General features: G+C 36.3%; 1 protein-coding gene across 1 annotated transcript in view; it reads left to right on the forward strand.

Moving 5' to 3' along the window:
• The window catches only part of SP4 (Sp4 transcription factor), a 75,032-nt gene extending 70,459 nt beyond the window's left edge, over positions 1-4,573 (forward strand). The window contains exon 6 of the mRNA XM_045564449.1: positions 1,126-4,573. Within this exon, the coding sequence (XP_045420405.1) occupies positions 1,126-1,373 (248 nt within the window). The 3' untranslated portion in view covers positions 1,374-4,573. The remainder of the gene's footprint in view (positions 1-1,125) is intronic.
• Positions 4,574-22,745: the final 18,172 nt, after the last annotated feature.

Consider the following 22,745-nt stretch of genomic DNA (forward strand, 5'->3'; position numbering starts at 1 on the left):
GGAAGATCCACTTTTTTGTCTTCCTCCAGATAGGTGGCTGATATGTCATTTTGATTTGCAGTGGCTTTGAGTTTTAATATTTGTTTAAACAATAATAGAGAAGACTAATGTTTTTGAGAATTTACTCTATTAAAAAAATAAAAGCAAACACACAAAGAAAAGGGGAAAATACCTCACGTGGAAAAACTTGAGCCTGTAGATTTTCTATTGGTAAGTCAAAAGCAGGGCCAAGAAAAGAAATCAGCCAAACTGAATTTTCTTAGTATCCAAGGTCAACTATCAGACAGAAAAGTATCATTTCATTCCCTTAAGTAGCAATTTTAGAGGGAAGGACTAAAGCTAGTTACCATTTTGAACATGAAGATATACCAGTTAACCAAATTTTCGTGTGCCTCATTCATTATATACAAAAATAAAATGGTTTTGTTTTCTTTTTAGCTAATATTTAGTTAGTTTTTATTCCAAAGCACAGAAAAAGTTCCACTAGAATTAATTGTGTTTTGAAGAGATATTTTAAGGATCGCTTTGTGTAACAGAAACTAACAGTGTTACTCTGTGAAACCTAAAAACCCTAATAAATTTGAAATTTAATAAGTGCCTGCCTCTCATTTTTGCCTTGTAAAGAACTCAGTACACAATTCAGTTTTTAACTTGTTTTATTTGAAATAGTTCTAAGATATTTCACGCCTCTGAGGATTAAAATAAAACTCAAGTAGTGGTTTTAAAGAAGAATAGACATGAGCCTTGAACATTATGTATTTGTTATAACTAGTAGAGATTTTCAAAATCGTCTTTAGAAACTCCCTTGTATTGTAGATGGGGAAACTGAGACTCAGAATGGCTATTTTACTTGCTCTTTTATTTTTATTTAGCTTTTATTTTCAGTTCATAGCAGAGCCAGGACTTTAACCTCAGGTTGTTTATTCTCAATCACGTGGTCCTTCTCCTGTACTGCACTGTTTGATAGCATTTTTAAATAAAACAAAACATATTTTGCAACTAGTCACACTATACAAAATGTCATACTCTATAAAAAGTATAGGATGACCAAAAGATAAATTATTAAAAATTATAATTTCATTTAAGTAAAATGTGTATAACTTCATTTACTATTTTTTTGTATAGGTGAAAAGAGATTTGAATGCCCAGAATGTTCTAAAAGATTTATGCGGAGTGATCATCTCTCCAAACATGTCAAAACGCACCAGAATAAGAAAGGTGGTGGGACAGCTCTTGCCATTGTTACCTCGGGAGAACTGGACTCATCTGTTACAGAGGTGCTTGGCTCCCCAAGAATTGTCACAGTTGCAGCCATTTCTCAAGATTCGAATCCAGCAACTCCCAATGTTTCAACCAACATGGAAGAATTCTGAAAAGTTATTTATAACAGAGACCTCTAGTGCTGCACTTAAGTTTACACACCTTTGAAAATCTGGAAATGGGCTGGTCAAGTGGATTACAGAGTAGAAAATCATGTTTCATTCTTGGCTTCTTTAAGTATTCCAGGGTTTTGGGTCAACACATAAAGTGTTGAATTTTAAAAGATCTAAAAAACAAACTGATGTACTGGAAACAGAAAAGTATTTCCTCCATACTCTAAGTTGTAGTTATTTGGAAATATATTATATGACCTTTAAACAGAATCTTTCCATCTCTTAATATCATGTGTTAACATGTTTAAAAAGACAGACCTCAGTAGTTTGCAGGCTGGACCTTAATTGGACTTATTTTCTTTGAAAGTACTTTGTTATAAATTCAGTCAGTAATAATTTACATGTATTTCTTTTTCTCTATAGCACAGAAAACAGGTAGTTAACTGATGATAGGGATAATACTGTATTTCCTTAGCTTGATTTTTGGAAAATCAACTGAAAATAGTTTTGGCCGTCTTTTCTAAATGTTAGAAATTCAACAGTTGAATTAGGTAAGTTCCAAAACAGTAATCTGAGATGCATCTCAGATCTTTATTACCACTACATTATAGTAGTGTGTATGCAGACAATCAGTGACGTCCAATTACTTTCTCCATTTGGAGACACAGGAGGAACCTAGAGCTAAATCTTAGGTTAAATTTTAGATTGAACCCTTAGGAAAATGCTGGGGGGAAAAATGGTTAAAACAAAACTCATAATAGCTTCAGAAAAATAAAATGAGGCAACTAACATGCAATGTTTTAAAGTTAGGATTGATTATATTCTAACCCTAGGTTGAGCCACAAAAATTCATTTTAAATGTTTATATTGGAAATATTTGCATAGGATGTAAATCATTCTGTAGTTTCATATTCTGTAAATATGAGTTATGTTGACAATGTGCAGAATTCTTTATGCTTTGACTTGGTAGCCAAAGAAAGAATTATCATGCTTTTTTTCAAGGCCAGCAGAAAATTATCTTTTTAAATACATTGTAATTCTTGTTTTCCTATTCTAAAAATTGGCCAGTCCCATTTTATTTCTAGTTCTGTATTAGAAGGTTAATTAGGAATTTATAACACAGTAATGTCTTTGTTATGTTAATAACTGAATTTTCCCTAAAAATTAGCCTAATGAATATATAATAGATATGATATTATGAAGCAAAACTTATTTTTGAAAAATCAGAATAATTTTCAGTCAAATAAGTGACTAAAGAAAAATATATTTCATTGTTTATGTAAGGGTCTTATAGAAAAGGGTCTTATTAGGAAAGATGGCCAAAAGTTTCATATGAAAAAAATTGGGATTATACCAGTAGTTTAAACATTACTAAGATATTTTATGTTTTTAAAAAGTAGTTACACAGAATTATAATCAGCAAAATTGACCATTTGAAAACTAAAGTGTTTACCTGCTCAGTTTATTAACATCATTGATTTGGGGACTGTTTGAATATAAGTACATGTTTTCTTGTGCATTCTCTATTATTTCAGGAAAAGTACTACTCATGCGAATTCTCTTCCAAAATTGTAATGTTTCTTGTATTTTTGATGAAGGAGAAATACTGTAATGATCACTGTTTACACTATGTACACTTTAGGCCAGCCCTTTGTAGCGTTATATAAAACTGAAGGTCTTTTGTGCTTTCAGTTTGTATAAAAAAGCTTTGAGATTAAAGGAAAAAAAATTTTTACACTGTGGTTATAAATTTCAAGTTTCTTAAAGCTTTTGTAGACTTGTAACAGAGTCTTTAAATTTTAGTTGGATTTTGTAAATTGTTTTGTATATTTTATTTAATGTACTCTTAACAACTGATGTATCTGGCTTTAAAACATCAGAATCATTTTGTTGTTTTGTTTGGTACAGAGGAGCATTTGGTAGTGTTAATTTTAATTTTATTATATAGGAGCTGAAACATCAAATATATATTTTATCTATCATTATGCTACACAATCAGTGCTATAAATTTTTTTATGCAAAGAAACTTTCTTAATGTTTTAATCATGTTTCTTCAGAGTGACACTTTTTGTTGTTGTTGTTAATACCAAGTATGAGCACTCTGCATCATTATTCCATGAACTAGTTTTAATGCAAACCTATGTATGTTCATTAGAAATGGGTTATTTTTAATCAACAATGAGGCCTATTATAAATTTATCAAACTAAATCTGGATAGCTTTATAGCATATAAAATATATTAATTTGTGTTAGCAGGTGCACATTTCACCACTGAAATTAGAAATATTTTGACAGTCTGTTCTGCATACCATTCTGAGTCCACTTTTCTGTCTTATAAGAATCGTAAATTTCAGTGTCCTTTATTTGACTCAGTGGGATATAGCTGTTATAAGTAATAGGGCACAGATGTGCAGTAGAGTCTTGTTTAATGGCATTTCACTGTTCATTCCCTTTGCCACCGTTATAAAACTTTTCTTTATTGTAATTATCAGTGCAAAGCTATGTATTTATCATGGTAAAACTCCAGTGTTAGAATAGTTTTTTCTTACAGTATACTTTCTTTGGTTAGGTTTGTGTATGTGTTGCTGATTACATTAGAACTTGATGTTAAGTCATTATTTATCACACTCTCATGAGAGCAGTAATAAAAAGTGTGTAATCTAGGAGAAAAAGTTAATTTGTCAAACTTAGATAAGCATGATGTTTAGGTCCTATTTTTCAATTTTATAACTGTTTTATTGCAACAATATTTGTATTTAAGTCTCCATTTTAATGCCTTGTGGTGTTTTTTTATGCATGTCACTAAGTTGTCATCCCACATAAATTGATGTGCAGCATAGGGTATTAAATCTACATAATGATTTTAAAACAGAAATAGTTGATGGTAAAATGTAAATGTTTTGCAAAAATTCCTTATAAAAAGTTTTGTAGTAACATTTCACTTGTAAATTTTTTTGTAAAAAAAAAAAAAAAGAAAGAAAATGGAAAAAAAAAGATGAATCCAGAAAAAAACCTGTTTCCCATATCCTAGAATTTAGACAATTATTCTGCCAGCAAAGCCTCTGGGGCTGTAATTGACATTTTTACAGTGCTGATTTGTATAAAATTTGTTTTTTGTGGATTTGGAAATAAAATCATGTACAAGTTGTTGCCTGCAATAACAATTGCAAGTAACCTATTAAAAATTCCCTTGAGTTTAACATGTTTCATTTAATTATGTACACTATAAAACAGCAATAAATTGTTTGAACTATCAACCTTCTTATCACGATGAACACTCGAAAGTTAAATGCTTCTCACTAGAAAACATATTGGCAACCCTTCATAATTTGTGGTGTTGAGATCTGGTCACTGCTATTTCTCTGAACATACATTTCTCTGAACATACTGCCAAAGAACACCACTTCAAATTGCATGTTAATTTGTAGCTATTGCTCTAGACATTTATTGAAATTAAAATTTGATTTAGAGACACTTTTTACTTCAATATTTTTAAGCAGAAATGTTAGGGAATCGTAGAAAGATCTAAAAACGAAAAACATAATTAAAATATTATGTAAGCTCACGGAATCACTAAGAAGCAGTGTAGGCCACATAGATGCCACAAAGACTATAACCAAAAACTGTCTTTTCTTCCTGGGAGAGCTCTGCAAATCTCATGAAGAACCTTACTGCCATAATACATTATTGTAACCACTGCAGTTAACACATTTTCAAGCCCACATTAGATTAGATATAAAAATAGCAAAGAGGAGGGGTGTGGGGAAAGGTGTAGGATGTTAAGCCGCAAGGGAAGTGACCAAAGACTCTGTCCAAAGATTCTAAATCTTAGTGTATGGGTAGATAGCCTTATGCAGCGAAGCCCTAAACGCATGCTTATATGACAACTTAGAATAATAATATATACTCATAACTGTGACCCTGAATCAAGGAACAATCAAATTTATGCTACTCTACCAAAAAAGACAGTAAGGAATAAATTTGTCAAAATATCTTTTTTTTTTTATGAAAAGTAAGGATGTATTTCAATTACCTGAAAAATGTACATTTGGAAGCATCAAGATGATGTTGTATAAAAGGGGATAATGCAATCAGAAAAAATTTTAATGTTTAAAGATTTTTAATACAGTAATGGCCTGGTTCTTGAACTTCGAGGAATTTCAGCCACATGAACAACACTGAAGCACAAAGGAAAAAGGATAAATCACTTTATCATAGATTCTTGACATAAAACTGTTGCTGTAATAAATTAGGAAAGTTGAAGCAGTACTATGAGTAACACTAATGTGTGGTTCACAATGCCATTAGTAATCACAACTTCAAGATAACGGAAGAAAATTATATTCAGTATAGCTTGTTATTTTTATTTGAAAGTTCAGGTGCTTAATTAGAGGGGTGCACAGACTTCAAGTGTCTGCAAGAAGGGTGAACTAGTTTATTCCTCCATGAATCTGAATAATGTATTGCTATATTTACTACCCAGACAACGTCTGCTTAATAGACACACAACCAATTTGTGTAGCAGGATTTTTAGGGTATATATTTCTATTATTTTTGTTTTTCCCATTTTTTTAAAGATTTTTCTGATCAGCATAAACATGGGGCTCTGTTCCTCTTAGTAGCAGGTGACAATGAAATGTTAATAATTTATTTTTGGATACCTGAGAGTAATCTCAAGCGGAAATAGTGGAGGGAAGGCAGAGAAGGAGGGAAGGAAAAGGAGCATAAAGGCCTATCGTTATGCAGAGAGTTGATCTCCCTGGTAATGTTATAGCAAAGCACCGTGACAAAAGAAATCATGGTCTAGGAGTCCCAAGAAGTTCAGGCTGGATTCCTGGTTCAGCCACTTACTAGCCACATAACTTAGGGCAAGTTACCGAACCTTTCTGTACCTGTGTTTCGCTCATTTGCAAAATGGGGATGATAATACCTCACACATCTTTTAAGAAGAGCAAATAAGAACTGTATCAAGCACCTGACACAGTAGTGCTCAATAGGTAAAGTTATTGCTATTGATGTAAGTTAACCCAAAAGGTTCGGGGTGTCTTAGTCCATTTGTGCTGCTACAACAAGATACCATAGACTGAGGTAGCTTATAAACACCAAAAACTTATTCTCACAGTTCTGGATACTAGGAAGTCCAAGGTCAAGATGTTGGCAGATTTCAGTGTTTGATGAGGGCCTGTTCTCTGGTTCATAGATGGCGACTTTTAGCTGTGTCCTTACATGGTGAATGGGAATAAGCAGCTTTCTGGGTCTATTTTGTAAGGCACTCAGCACATTCATTAAAGCTCCACTTTCATGATCTAATACACTTCTCAAAAACCACCTCCTAATATCACATTGGTAATTAGGTCTCAACATAGGAATTTTGGAGGGACAAAGCATTCAGACCATAACGGGGTTGTGAAATAGTTCCCGTGGGACCAATGCTGAAATGCTTTGAAAATGAGCAATAATACATTGAAAAATCAATTCTCAAAATCCCACAAAGAAAAAAATTTCAGTGGGAATTCTCCATTTCAAATGTATATTTTTTCTCAAACTACCTATGAGCTAGTTTGTGATACTCTACCTCAAAATTACATGATGTCAGTCTTTTCCCAATTTTAAGGAAAAGCAAAGGTTCAAATCTTAGTTATTTCCTAATTCTTAAATGTTAATTCCAACTACTGCCTGGATAGCAGTAACCAGACTGGTCAACAAGAAGCAAGCCAATTACTGAAAAACAGAAATAGTGGCTCATATGTTGTTTGATAACTTTTTGTGTAGATATATGTGTAGATGATTTTCTATATTTAAAAGCACTCCCTATATTTAGAAATATATTTGTTAAATAAATGAACCCAAGCTTAAGGGCCAAAATACTCCTCTTTTCAGCAACCTACCAAATTGCAGCTGCAAACAGAAAACTTGCAATTTGGTGTTCAAAAGTTTCTTAGACAACAAGGTTGTCAGACTTGGTTCAGAAAAGAACAACAGGATGCTCTCCTTTCACTTAGATCTTCAGATTCTTTGTGGAATGAGATAGGATATAAAATAAATACTCTAAACTGGCTTAATGCCCTGCAAGGCTGAGGCGTCTCCACTGGCCCTAACTGCTGTTTCCTTCTACAGCATCCTTGGCCATTTAACTATCTTTTGCTTCTGATCCGGTTTGTAACTCTGACTTGCCCTCTTCATTCCTGAGCTCACCATCTTTGGAGATGCTTTTTCCAATTAGTACATTTCTCAAGCACCTATTGTGTGGTGCCACATGATAGGTGCACATGGGATGCTGTTCCTCCTTTCCATACTAACTCTGCCTTCTTGCATCCCTACCTCAGCTAGATTTCTGGGGCATCTTGTGATCCACTTGCCCAGTGCCTTGGGATGGGCTGGCCAGCACTGGCGGAGATACTGGAGTGCATTAAGACCACTTCTACAAGGAGGAACCACGGCTCAGGTAATGATGAACCAAGTTAAGAGGAACAGGTTTCAAATCAGGGTCAAATGGTTAAGAAATCAGATGTGGGGGGTAAGGTCAGACAAAAGCTCATTACAAAGAAGAGGAGGAAATTAAACTTGAGCAGTTGTCTCAAACACCCGTTCATCTTTAAGTCATGCCTTCTAGGTGATTGGCTTGGTTCAAATTGTGTTATTTATTATCCTGCTACAAAATATGGTTTATTTCATTTATAATAGTATTATTTTAGAGATGTGGAAGCCATCATAAAGTTATATTTTCTGCTGGTAAAACTGTTCCTTGGTTGTATAATTTTATGCTGGAATTAAATACATCAGTAATCTATGGTGCTATGTAAAAGGCATCATGGCTTCCAAGTATTTGGTCACTGTAACAAGTTTGAAAGACACTGTTGAGGAAAATAACAATGAAAAAAGATTCCAACTCAATTCAGTAATGTAAATGGTTACAACTTTAACACAACTATTTTGTCTTTGTAGCTTTATGTTAGCTTGTTTCAAGTTCATGTATGTATATATGGAACGTATGTGTGTATGTGTTTGGCAGAGCATCATATATATTCCTAATTATAGTTTGAGTCAGAGTTACATTTATAAGTTACTGTGGTTTTGTATTGTAGTTGCTTCCTCTCACTTTCTTTAATTATGAGGAAAGATAACATTGTTAGAAAATTAAGCCCTATTCTGATGATAATATGTAAGTTTATTTAAATTTTCATTTTCATGAAGCAAATCATGACTAGAACAGAGTTTTAGGTCCTATGGAAAGAACCTCAGTTCTTTGTTTGTGTGTGTGCATTTTGCTCTGTTTTTCAAAATTTTGAGGATCCCCTTGTATTAAAAGTCTATTTAGTAGTAATATGTTCACCAACTTCATAAATAGCTGGAAGTAATTTTGCTCTTATGTCCAGTTGTAATTGTAGACTTTGACTTAAAAAAAAGGAATGAATAAAAGGGAAAACTTAGAGAATTTTTTAAAAATTGACCATTTTGCAGATCTAAGTACTATTCTATACTTTTAGGGAAAATGGTACCTTAATATTTATAAAATGTTTTTATTAATTTTAATTCAAACATTATGCTTATTTGAATCCATGATCTTGACAATTCTATAAAGAATTAATGCAATAAGAGGTGATAATCACCAGAAAATATATTCAAATAAAACATTTGTCTTCAGTTTATACATTTTGTTCTAATAGAAATATTGATCAGATTTATGTTTTAAGTAGTATGTCTCTTACTAAGAAAAATATAAGATGTCATTCAGCTCTGGCATTGTTCAAAATATTTTGAAAATAGCTACTAGCTACATTTAAAAAAAAAATAACTCCACTACTTTAATTGTTTTGTAGCTGAGCTATAACTAGGCCTAAAATACATCCAGTTTGTGAATCCAGAGGACATTGCTTTGTTCTCAACAACCAATCAAAATTTAGATATGTTTAGATATCAAAGGAATAGTTACCCTATTCCAAATTCACTTCATTCCCCTTAAACAAAAGAATACACAAGCAATTATTGGTTCTCATTATCATAGATACAAGGGTGCTATGGTCTGAATGTTTGCATCCCCCTCCCCCCAATTTATATGTTGAAGCCTGAAGCCTAATCCCAAATGTGATAGTATTCAGAGGTGGGGTCTCTGGGAGGTGATTAGGTCATTAGGGCAGAGCCCTTGTAAGTGGGATGAGTGCCCTTGTAAAAGAGGCCCCAGAGGGCTAGCTGGCCCTTTCCACCATGTGAAGAAGCAGCAGAGAAAAGTCACTATCTATGAACCAGAGAGTGAACTCTCATGAGATACTGAAATTACTGACACCTTGAGAGACTTCCCAGCCTCCAGAACTGTTAGAAATAAGTTTTTGTTGTTTATAAGGCACCCAGTTTGTGCTATTTTTGTTGCAGCCATCCAGTGAACTAAGACATCAGGTAACCATCAAAATATTTAATAAGGGGCACAGGACAGCATCCGTTGATCAGAAGGGATGCTGAGCACAGCAATGGAGGAAGGTCCCAGAGCAAACCTCCCTCGCCCTCTCCCCTTCCCTTCCCTCCCCTTAGTTGCTGGATCCCAGGGAGGTCATGGGGCAGTAGGGGATCAGGTACTAGAAATAGCTGGTACCTCCTGATATGGAATTATCTGAACATTTTAATAAACCAGTGTGGTTCTACTGATGTCACAGCTGAAACTGAACCCTGGGTAGGTGGGTATATTCTCTGCTTATACTCCAAACTTTCAATATATGGACAAAAAAAAAAAAAAAAACCCAGTCCCAGAATCATACCTTTAATTACTAGATACTTTATATAAAGGCCCATGCAGTTACATAAATTTTTTGCAGAGATGTGAAAATCAAGGGAAAATGCAAATGGAAAAGTCATTTCCCTTCAAGATACTTAGAACTGACTAAAAAAATGCCGTAAAACTTGTGTAAGATATAGCTTTGGCAGATGATGATGCCCCAATCATGAAAGGCAAATCAGAGAAAAGGTTAATGATTACAGCTGGTTTGTTATGTCAACAAATGTGATTGCTTCCTAAACTTTCTTTTCAGTGATTTTTTTAAAAAGCCTGTTAACTGTATTTATTGAATCTAAAACATGATTGATTATTCTATATACCACAAAAAATATCCCGTCAATTACACTACAATCCAAAATTTTAATATCATTTAAAATTTTTCTTTTACACTTATGAACAAGCTGTTAGACTTATTTAGATATTTTATCATATATCACTCTTGTACATACATTAAAAATATAAATGAGCTATTCTACCCAAAATAATCTATAGATTCAATTCAATCCCTATCAAAATACCAATGACATTTTCGACTGAAATAGAATAATCCTAAATTTATGTGGAACCCCAAGTAGCCAAAACAGTCTGAGCAAAAAAGAAGAAAACATCACACTACCTGACTTAAAAATATATTACAAAGCTATAGTAAACAAAATAGTATGGTACTGGCATAAAAACAGACACATAGACCAATGGAACACAATAGAGAACCCAAAAATAAATCCATGTATTTATAGCCAACTGATTTTCAACAAAGGCACCAAGAACATACATGGGGGAAAGGACAGTCTCTTCAATAAGTAGTGCTGGGAAAAGTGGGTATCCGTAAGCAGAAGAATGAAAATAGACCCCTATCTCTCACCATATGCAAAAATCAACTCAAAATAGAGACTTAAATGTAAAACCTGAAACTATGACACTACTAGGAAAAATAAAACAAAACAGAGGGGAAACACTTCAAGACATGGGTCTAGGCAAAAATTTTTGGGATAAGACCTCGAAAGTGCAGGCAACTAAAGCAAAAACAGACAAATGGAACTATATCAAACCAAAAAGCTTCTGCACAGCAAAAGAAACAATCAACAGAGTGAAGAGACAACCCACAGAATGGAAGAAAGTATTTGCATACTATCAATCTGACAAGGGATTAACATCCAGAATATATAATGAATTCAAACATCTCAAGAACAAAACAACTAATTTGATTTAAAAATGGGCAAATGATCTGAATAGACATTTCTTCTGCCTCAGCCTCCCAGAGTGCTAGGATTAAAGGTGTGAGCCACCATGCCCAGCCCCTCCTAAATTCTTTTTTTTTAAATTTCAGAATATAATAAGAATACACACATTTTGGTTACATAATTTGCTCTTGCACAGTTGGAGTCAAAGTTACAAGTGTGTCCTTCACCCAGATAGTGTGCATTGTACCCATTAAGTGTGAATTTACCCATCCCCTCCTCCCCTTTCCTACCTACTTGATTTCCATTGAGTTTTACTTCTATATGTGCACATAAGTGTTGATCAATTAGTTCCAATTTAGTATTGAGTACATGTAGTATTTGTTTTTCCATTCTTGCAATACTTCACTTACAAGAATGGTCTCCAGTTCCATCCAGATTGTTACAAAAGATGCTAGATCACCATCTTTTTTATAGCTGAGTAGTACTTCATGGTACACATATACCACATTTTGTTAGTCCAATCATATATTAATGGGTACTTGGGTTCAGATATCACCTCACTCCAGTGAGAATGGCTCTTATCAAAAAGTCCCAAAACAACAGATGCTGGCATGGATGTGGAGAGAAAGGAACACTTATACACTGTTGGTGGGACTGCAAACTAGCACAACCTCCATGGAAAGTAGTATGGAGATACCTCAAAACTAAAAGTAGACCTACCATTTGATCCAGTATTCCCACTACTACTGGGTATTTACCCAAAGGAAAAACAAGATATTTCATAAAAAAGACATTTGCCCTTGAATGTTTATAGCAGCACAATTCACAATTGCAAAGGTTTGAAAACAACCCAAGTGCCCTCCTAGATTTTTGATCAACAGAAACTGTGTGATCTAATAAATGTTTCAAGCTGCCACATTTTGGGGGTAATTTGTTACATAACAATAGATAACTAATATACCATGAGTCACCAATTTTCAACCAATATCATCTTCTGTGCTATTAAGAACATTAATGATGCAGCATTTTTTTAAAAGGATACTCTGCTATTATCTCCAGGGATTTCTTCTATGCTGATGATATACATTCTACAGGTTTTGCTGCACATGTATGGGCAATAATAATTACAACACACCTGCCTCTTGGCAGACCACAAACATGACACACATCCCAATTTCAAAGATGTTAAAATGTGAAAAAAAAAGTGCATCATAGATTCAATGAAATACATCTTATTATTTTCCCTTGTATGTCCATCAACCCCTTTTATTCTCTAAGATCTTGATTTTGTCCATTTCAGGACAAACCTGAATTTTGCAGGGGGTTGTTGTGTTTGCATTGTCTACTTTACATGGGGAGTGAAGGGCTTGGGTGTGTGGAAAAACAGCTATGGGTGTGAACTGAAAGAATGCTTTGTTAACATTTTCCAAGCACCTCTTGCTGTGAGTGTCACAGAGAGGGCTGCCCTCTTTGTAGGGCCCTGAAATTGCTGGGCAAATGGTGGTGTTGGTGGATGGGGGAGGGTCTTATTGATCCTGGTGGAATGTGGGGCATTAAAGAAGGAATAGTAATCCTCAGAGAGCTGGGAATATTCCACTGACATGTGATAGTCTATATCCTGGGACAATTCATTATCAGAATGTTAGGAATATAAATATATACTTAGGGAAAAATGCAAGAATGCAAATAATGCTTACTGGTTTATAAAGAAACCTTAGCAGTGTCACAATGAGTGCATAGCCAAAGTAAACATAAAAGAAAGAGGGAGATTAACTTGCCCTAACCACACTGATACCCTCCTTTAATCCTTCTCCACTAAACATGACATAGGAAAGGGTTTTGTAAACTGTTGTGCACTAGACTAGTGTAAGGTTTAATTACATAGGTGTGCCGCGTCCGTGCTGGGAGGGATCACAAACCCTCATTTAATTCCCACTCGTGCCTGACTTCGAGTGCTTTCTCTGCGCTTTCTCCCCATTTCTGATTTCAAGGAAAGATACAACAAACAGAAATAGAAATAATATTGTTTAATACGATCTAGGGGGTATTCGGAAATAATTGTGCTTATACCCCTCACAAATTAATTCCCTTTTATATTCTTGGGATAAATTTATTTAATGTTTAAATCTTCTTCCTTCTCTGGATATACTGCTCCTAAAATAAAGCTTCTTTCTTGTTCTGATCACCAGTAATTTAATTAATCTCTTCTTACAGATTAATCCTTCCCCTTCTCCCTTCAGAGGCTCTCTTTCCTTGACTGGAATTTCTTGGGTCACAGAAGTCCTTCCATCCTTAGCAACTTTGTAGAGCCTCTTTCAATTCAGTACGTATTGGAATGATTGTATTGCTAGAGGGTATACGCTAGATGATGCAAAGGATAAAAAAAAAAATAAAAATGGCAGAGTCCCTAACAGTGCCTGCCCCATCAAAGGGCTTAGTTACCAATAAGGAAAAGTAAGAGAGCTATGCAAATAAGGATAATGTAGGGTAGAGTGTGTTAACTGCTACGGGAAGAGATTACTTCCAGCACTAGGTGAAGATTTCCTTTCCTGAGATTCTTGTGGTGGTTGTTGCCTTTCTTGATTGCTTGTGTCAGTTAGTTCCCATACAATGCAGCTTTTTCTCTGCAGATATTCCATTATTCTTTCCTATAAACCCATCAGTTTTTTTACATTTCCTCCTTTAACTCTTAAATGCATGCTCATACTCTACAAAGATGCTTGAGGTTTTGAAAAAAAATTACTCTGTCAACACCAGCAGTGGTAAGAAAATGTAACTTTTGTTTGAATTCTGCTTTGAATGGTCTCTACCTTGTGAGCAACATTCCTGCCTGTAATCTGCACGTGTCTTCACTTGGCAAATAACCCCTCTGCCTCCGCTCTCACCCACATTACACAGCCGATGACCCAACAGCAGCTCCCCGATGTACTTACCCTTCACTCACTTCTTTCTATGTCTTGGTGTCTCTGAACCAAATAATAAAATTCCTCAAGTCACATGGTTTTCTCAGTGCTACAGGTTTTCTTCTTCTCTTTCCAAAATCTGAAGTTGTTCTCAGTCAAGGATTTTTCCAAGAATAAAGTTCCTTTAATGTTTAGCCTCACTTAAAAAAAAAAAGTTCTTAAGTCTTCATTATTTGTGGGAAATCACATCAGTGTAAAGTGATATTACCAATGATGTTATGTGTATTACGGGCATCTGAGACAAAAATACCCTCCTACTTCTCTTGGTTGACTACCAAACGGACACTTCTCCCCTTTTCATCACTGAGACAGCCTGATTTTGCTCAGGCTCCTCCTAGTGGCCATATCCTTAAGAGGTGCATGGAGATGAATCTAGATTAGTTAAGTAACCAAGGAGATCTCACTTCTCTTGAAAAATGCAAGCTTTAGACATGGGCATGAGGTGTAATTCCGGCCAACTAGAGGTAAAAGGAAGTCTTCAGGAAGACTTTGGGAAGTTTTTTTCACTAAAAATGAAGATGTTCCCTTTTCTTGCATCTGGACGTTGCCACCTTCATGGACTGCTATTAATAGTGAATATGCTTGCCACCTAGCAGCCTTGATGGGAGAATCACTGACCCACTGGCGACCTCAGAAAAGACAGATGAACAAGTCTCATCCCTGAGTCATTGAATTAACCAACCCACAACTTCACTACATCCAGACTTTCCTGTGTGAGATTGTAAATGTCCTTATTGTCTATCACTATTAGTTGGGTTTTCTGTTAACTGCAGTTGAAAGCCAAGCATCCTGTCTAACATATCCCCTATGGTGTAGATAGACACAATGTTAAATTGTTTTCCAGTTCTACTTCTGTTGCCCTTTCCTCTTCTCAGGGCACTCTCTTCCCCTTCAGTTATCTGGAACCTGGTACTCCTTTCAAAGTCACTGCTCATCAAACTTGGAAAAAAAAAAAAAAAGTTGTGAAATTGGATTATTTTCCCTTACAGAATAATTGTGTGATTGGTGTCAATGGGTTGGGAGAATTTTAGGCATTGGCAAACAGTAGAGAATAAAATTTTTAGGAGACTGGAATTAATTATATATTGTTACTTATACAGCTGGTCCTGAAGGCTAAGTCTGGCTATGTCTAAATTCATCTTCGGGGTGTTCATCAGGAATCCTACTTTCCCACAGAAGAGACTGCATATTTACCATACTTTGGGTGAGTTATGTAACCTCTCGTAGTGTCGGCTTCCTCATGTGTTAAATGGATAACAATTGTAATATCTCTAGAGGCACTATGAGAATGATGTGCGGTACCTCACATAATCACATAAACTTGTAGTCCTCTTCGGATCTCTGATGGTTCCTATACTGAGGTCTTGGTTCACCATCACTCTGTCCAACACTACTTCTGTAACAATTTTCAGTGCTTTCAGTAGCCATGTCCTTCCAAAGCCTTAGTTCTGTGACTTCTTCTCTTACAGCAATCCTGAATCCACCCTACCTCAGCTACTCACCCCCACAGTGTTACCCTAGACCTATTAATTTCCAATAACTGTAAGTAACTACTGCATTCCTTCACTCTAACCATTGTACTTCCTCACAACAACTCCTATGTTCCTTGCTCACTTACACAACTACTTGGACTTCAAACATCTTTGACCCTCCACTTGATTGAGCAATCCATTGATTCTGTCCCCTTTTCAACTGCCTCTAAATCTCTTCATATCTTCACTTTCCTTCTTACCCAAGTTAGCTATCATAGGAAGATATTAATGACTCACTTTCATATCCCCTCAACTTCCCTGCCCTAATTTCCCTTGATCAAACTGTCCTGGCAAAAACCACCCAATCACGGTTAACTCCAGCCAACACAGCTCCAACAACCAGGCAGTCAAATAAAGCTGCAGACAAACATCCACATCCATGATAATTCAAGTGGGCCTTTCATGCTACTCTGCAAATGTACTATGTTTCCATAGTTCATCCACTTTTCTAGTCTTCCAAACACTGCCTCCCTAAATTGACCTTGCTTTTACTTCATTAGAAAATAGATACAATCAGAAGAGAACCTCCACCAACTACCAACCCCACATATGTCAAGCTACCTGTATCTTACCCTGCCTTTCCTCCTGCTTCTATGAAAGAAATAAAAGGTTAATCCCTATTTAAGGCTAGATTGCATCCTCTCCTTACCTGCTTAAAGACAGCAATTCCTTCCCTTCTGTCCACAATCAGCAGCCTTTCCCTTTATTGAATCATTCTCATCAGAACAAGAGAATGCAGTGATGTATTTAAAAAGACAAGAAAACACCTATAGAAAGAAAACTTGTTTGTCCCACACCTACATTCTACTCTATTTCTCTGCTCCTTCAAGAAAGAGTTTTCCATACTCACTGTGTCCAAATTTTCTTCTTCCATTCTCTTTTAAACTCATTCCAACCAGACTTTTGACGCTACTACTCCTTTGACAAACTTCTTTTCAAGGTCGTAAGTGAACTCTCCGCATGACTAAGTGAAACAGTTGATTCTCAGTCTTCATCTCACATGAAGACTGAGCATTTGGCACAGCTGGCTACCCCTTTTTTCTGGAAGTCCTTTTTTCTCTTGACTTCTAGCACTCTGCTTTCACTTGTTTTTCTTTGTACATTATTGGCTTTTTCTATTCCACCCTACCCCAGCTACTCACTCCCATAGTCTTACCCTAAACTTCTTCATTTCCAATAAGTGTAAGAAACTACTCCATTATTTCACTTCTAACTATTCCATGCTCTCACTACTACCTCCTGTCTTTCTAATTTTTATTTTCAGTCTGCTTTACTGGTTTCTTCTCAGCCTTAATGTTTGGTCTTCATACAACCTTAGGTGATCTCTTCTAGTCTCCTAACTTCAAATATCATCTCTGTGTTGATGATTCCCAAATTTATTTCTGTAGCTTGGACCTCTCCCCTGGACCTACGCTATATATCCCATTGGCATTTCAACATCTCCACCTGAGCGTTTAATAGACATCTCACACTTAACATGTGCAAAGCCAATCTCCTGCTTTCCTTCTTCAAATCTATTTTATTCCACCAGCTCCCTTATCTCAGCATATTTCAAATCCATCCTTCACCTTGTCAGAAAAAATTCTACTAATCCATAATTATTACTTTTTTTATATATCCTACATCCAAACTGTCGGCAACTCCTGTTGGCCTCACTTTTAAAACATATTCAGAATCTAACCCCTTCTCATAACTTCTCACCATGTCTACTACTAAACCTGGTCTAAGCCACCATTATCTCTTACCTGGATTATTGCTATGACCCTTGACTATTGTCTAGTCACAGCAAACAGCTAAAATCATCTTTTTAAAATCCAAGTGAGACCATATCACTCTTTTGTTTAAAACCTCTAATTGTTCCTCATCTATATTAATTAGAATACAGGCTAAGGAGCTTTAACACAGAGACACAAAATATAGTTTAAAAGATAACAGTTATTTCTCTTTTGTGTAACAGTTCAAGAGTATATGGGAAGTACAGGAGGATGAGCATGTGTGTTCCACGAGTCTGTCTTGTGAACCAGGTTTCTGCTGTCTTGCAGTGCTGCTGCCTTCCTGTAGTGCAGGTCTTCTGACAACGAATTCTCTCAGGAGGAAGGAGAAGGAGAAGGAGAAAGCTTGTATTTCTCCTTCACTTTTTTCTTTTAGCACTTTAAAGATGACACTCCATTGTCTTTTGGCTTAAAAGGAATCTAATATCATTCTTTCCTTTATACCACTTCTCCTTTTTTCTGGTTGCTGCCAAGATTTTCTCTTTGTCTTTGTTTTAAGTAGTTTGAATTGAATATGCCTAGGTATGTATATGGGTTTTTGTTTGTTTTGTTTTGCTTTGTTTGGTGTCAGTTCTGTTTGGTGCCCTCTGAATTGCTTTTATCTGTGGCTTGGTATTAATCATTAATTTCAGGAAAAACGCCTCAGCCAATATTTTAAAAATATTTCCTCTGCCCCATTTTCTCTCTCTGTCTTCTCTTTCTGGGATTCCAAGTTTGAATTTAAGACTGTTTGATATGGCCCACAGCTTTTGGATGTTCTGTCCTTTTTATACTCCTTTTTTCTCTTTGTGTTTTGGATTTGGTAATTTCTATTGGCCTATCTTCAAGTTCAATGGTTCTTTGCTCAGATGTCTTGAGACCTTCTGATGACCCTGTCATAAGCATTTTTCATCTCTGTTACTGTGTATGTGCATTTTGTTTTGTTTTCTATTAGCATTTCCTAAGCTTTTCTCTTATAATTTCTATCATTGATAAAATTACCTATCTGATCTCGTATAATGTATTGTCCATCTCTTCTACTAGAGACTTTAACAATTACTCATAGTTATTTAAATTCCCCACCCAAGAATTCTAGTATCTATACTGTATCTGAGTCTGTTTCTGTTGGTTGTTTTGCCTCTTGGCAGTGATTGATTGATGGATTGATTGATTGATTTAGTATGCTTCATAATATTTTGAAAGCCATACATCTTGTTTAGGACAGTGGAGACTGAGATAAATAGTGTTTGCACCTGGGAATGGGAATATCTTTCCTTCTGCTATATCTCTAGTGGAGGAAGCAGGTAATTGAATCAATCTAGTCCGGACTTTACCTAGGTTTGGGATTTATTATTGCTATGGTTCCCATAGGGCACCACAAGCTTCAAATGCCTCTAAGATGAGCTGTGTTTCGGGTGGAGCTTCTCTGCCAGAGAATATTTTTCAGTGTCTGCTCGATTCTTAGCTTTGGGTTTTCCATTGTGCTGTGCCTCAGAGAGAGTGTCTCTTCATGCTCCTGTCCATCTTCCAGAAATAGACCATAGTTACTTGCTATCTGATGCTTGTTAGCCTGGTGGTGATGAGAGGCAGTCTCTGCTGTTTTAATTAAGCCTTGGCATGGTGTTCCTAGGTTCTCAGCATGGAAGCATTACAGTAAGTCTGCTACTCCCCCAGCTATAAATCTGGGCCCAGCATGTATTCTTTCTCTCCCCTGGGGATAGAGGATTTTTTTTTCTGTCCTTGTTCCCCAGTTGCAATTGATTTTCACCAATGGCATAAGGGCAATGGTATTTGTTGTCTTTCTACTGGCAGTTTAAGGCTTTTGTTCCATAGAAGAATCCTGTACATTAATGGGATTCATTCATTAAATAAAAATAGCACCTAAAAAACTCTTCTCTACCTTAGGCTTATGGTGAGGGATCTTTTAGAAATACTTTCTAGAAGGATATTGTTTGATTGAAAGCCTCTATAAGCAACATTGTTAATGTTTTAGAGGGCCTTTGATTTGACTGAGGCACCACCTTTGATCTTTCTGGGGTGTTAACATTGGGTTTCACAGGCATACCTTCAGATCATCCTTAGACATTGCTGCTGGTGCCCTGGATTTGATCCAGTATTATCTACTATCGTATTTATCTTCGGTAAGCATATTCGAATTCTTGTGACTTTCTTATCCTGTTGGCCTTCTCCTTCTGACCCCTGCCCTAACTGCCTGCAGGGTATCTAACTGTTGTCTCAGCAGGGACTGAAGTCATCTGAAGGTTTGGCTGGGGCTGCAGGATTTGCTTCCAAGATGGATCACTCACAAAGCTGTTGGAAGGAGAGCCTCTCCATAGGCTATTCGAGTGTCCTCACAATATGGCAGATACATTCGCCCAGAGTGAGTGACCCAAGAGAAAGAAAAAAAGGAAACTGTAGTACCCTTTATGACCTGGTCACTTGTTATTTCTGCCATACTCTACCTATTAGAAGAGTTGCTAAACCTAGCCTTATACTCACCAGAAAGGGAATTAGACTCCACCTTTTGGAGGGAAGGAGTGTGAATGAATTTGCAGACATTTTTCAAAACTACCACAGGAGGGATAGGGGAGAAGCATCTCCAGGCCTGAGCCCAAATGGAGGCTCTCTCAGCCTCCTAGACCCCTTGTAGCCAATTTTTTTGTGAGAACCTTGTGATGTCTGTGGAGAAGAGCCTGTGAGTGGGTACAAATTCCCTTTTATCTGTGTATTTAGAGACCAACCTCTAAGCACTAGGAATGCTCATTTCAACTGGCTTGTTTTTATTTCAAACCTTTTCAATGAGCAGAGCTAAGTATTGGATATTTTTTAAAGATAGATTACAAATTCATATTGAAACTTTAATTTCAAAAGCAGGTCTAAAGAATTTTTACTTAACCTCATATCTTATATCTGTTTATCCTTTCTACCACACCAAAACTCCTGGTTTCCAATGACAGCAGCATAATTGTTGATTTGCTTTTATAGATACTGCCCAGATCTTCCTCGTCTGGAAAAAAATATTCCCAGGTGCTGCAAATGTTGCCTTCTGATGGCTCATAGCTGAGTCCTTCCCCAGAAATTGCCCTCAGCCAAAAGGTACTGCCTTGGCCAGGATATGCCTCCTCACCAGGTGAAATTCACGTCCAAAGACTGGGTTACATGGGGCTACAAAAGTGTGGTTCCTTTGACTCAGTTTGAGACATTGTTAAAGGGCCATCAGTTTAAGAGCTTCCCCATGGGATCAACCAAGGTCTTTCTTGCCTGACAATTCAATTTCTACCTCTGCCCCACCCTACTTCCTTTAGTACATTATTGGTGTTTTCTTCCGGAGAGCACTCCCTAACAAATCACCTGTATGCAAATCTCACAAGAGTCTCAGAGTATATTTAACAGAGAATTCAACCTATGACAGTTTTATTCTCGCAATACACAGGTTGTCTTCTAATAATACTACCAACACTATCACTAACGACATAATTACTGAAAACTATTTTAAATAATATGTTTATGTTATTTTATGCAGTTCTTTTTGTCCTTAGGCTATATCTCATTAGGGATATCCTGTCTAATTACTGCTTTAAAGTCATAAAGTCACTTGAAATCATTTCTCTCTGTATGGTTATGCTATGAACTCAATATGCAGATAAGTTCATTTGTTTCATTTTGCTTTTGATTTTTAGAGAGTTTAATTATGTAGAAGTATTTACATGGTTCCTAGTTTGGATATAGAAAATGATGCATATTCTTAGAAGTACAGTTTCCATCCATGTTTTTCTTCACCCTCTCCCACGTGAAAAATACATCTTGGAAATCATTTCACTAAAGAATATAGAGCTATTCCTCACTCTTTTTTTATAGCTGCATATTACTCCACTGTTTGGATGTTATACGGTTTATTGAACTAGCTTCCTGTTGCTGTGCATTTGGGTGGTTTCCAGTCCTTTGCTCCTATAACTGGTGCTGTAACGACTGGCCTTGTGTATAGACTCCTAGAAGAAAGATTGCTGGATCAAAGGGCAATAGAATAGGAATTTTTTCTAAAGACCGACAAATTCTATGGGGTTATATCATTTTGAATTCTCAGAGATGAGTATGAGTGCCCATTTCCCCAGCCATGCCAAGAATGTGATGTCAGTCTTAAAGCTAATAAGTAAAAAAAAAAAAGTTTGAATTTGTATTTTTCTTTTGTGAAGGAGGTTGAGCATCTTTTCATATATTTAAGAGTCATTTGCATGATTGCACATGGCTCAGCATTCCACGTTCATATACTAACTAGCCAGCAAGTAGGGAAGAAAGAAGAAATGGAGAGAGGGCAAATTCCTTCTAAGCCCATGACACACACACTCTAGTCCTCATTTACTTTCACTTTCCATTAGTTACAGGGAAACTAGGAAATGAAATTTCCAGTTGGGTGACCGTGAGTCCCATTAAAACTTGAAATGGGGGTGAGTGTTCTATTACCAAAAGGAAGAAAGGATGGGTGGACAGTGGGAACAGTTAGCAGTTTCTGCTACATCATCTTGTTTTAAGAAAAGGCCGGTCTTTACCACAGCCCTATGTGATTTTTCCTCTCGTTTCCTCTTTGTGCTCATCTACTATCCTCCGTCTTCCTGGCCTTCTTGTTATTTCTCCAAAAACCAAGCATCCTCTCTTGTGGGTCTACTTGCTTTTCCCTTTGCCTGGAACATTATTCTTCCAGAATCCATGGCTCACTCTCTCATTTAGATTTTTGCTCAAAAATGAGTCCTTCCTTGAACACTGATGCTAATTAACATCCTCCCAACACCCAACCCTTTACCCCCCTTTGCTTTTCTCCTTAGAACTTATCATTATCTGACATAATTTTAGTTTCTCATGTTTCCTCCTCCCCAACTAATAGTATATCCTTTATAACTGTGGTCCCCAACCCCCGGGTCTTGGACCATTACTGGTGGACCAGCAAGCAAAGCTTCATCTGTATTTACAACCATCCTCATCACTCACATCACTGCCTGAGCTCCACGTCCTGTCAGATCAGCCGCAGCATTAGATTCTCATAGGAGCTCGAACCCTACTGTAAACTGTGCATGTGAGGGATCTAGGTTGCACGCTCCTTTTGAGAATCTAATGCCTGATGATCTGAGGTGGAGCTGAGGTGGTGATGCTAGCCCTGGGGAGCGGCTGCAAATATAGATTATC

The sequence above is a fragment of the Lemur catta genome, chromosome 11 (genome assembly GCF_020740605.2).
Source record: "Lemur catta isolate mLemCat1 chromosome 11, mLemCat1.pri, whole genome shotgun sequence".
NCBI classification, from domain to species: Eukaryota; Metazoa; Chordata; class Mammalia; order Primates; family Lemuridae; genus Lemur; species Lemur catta.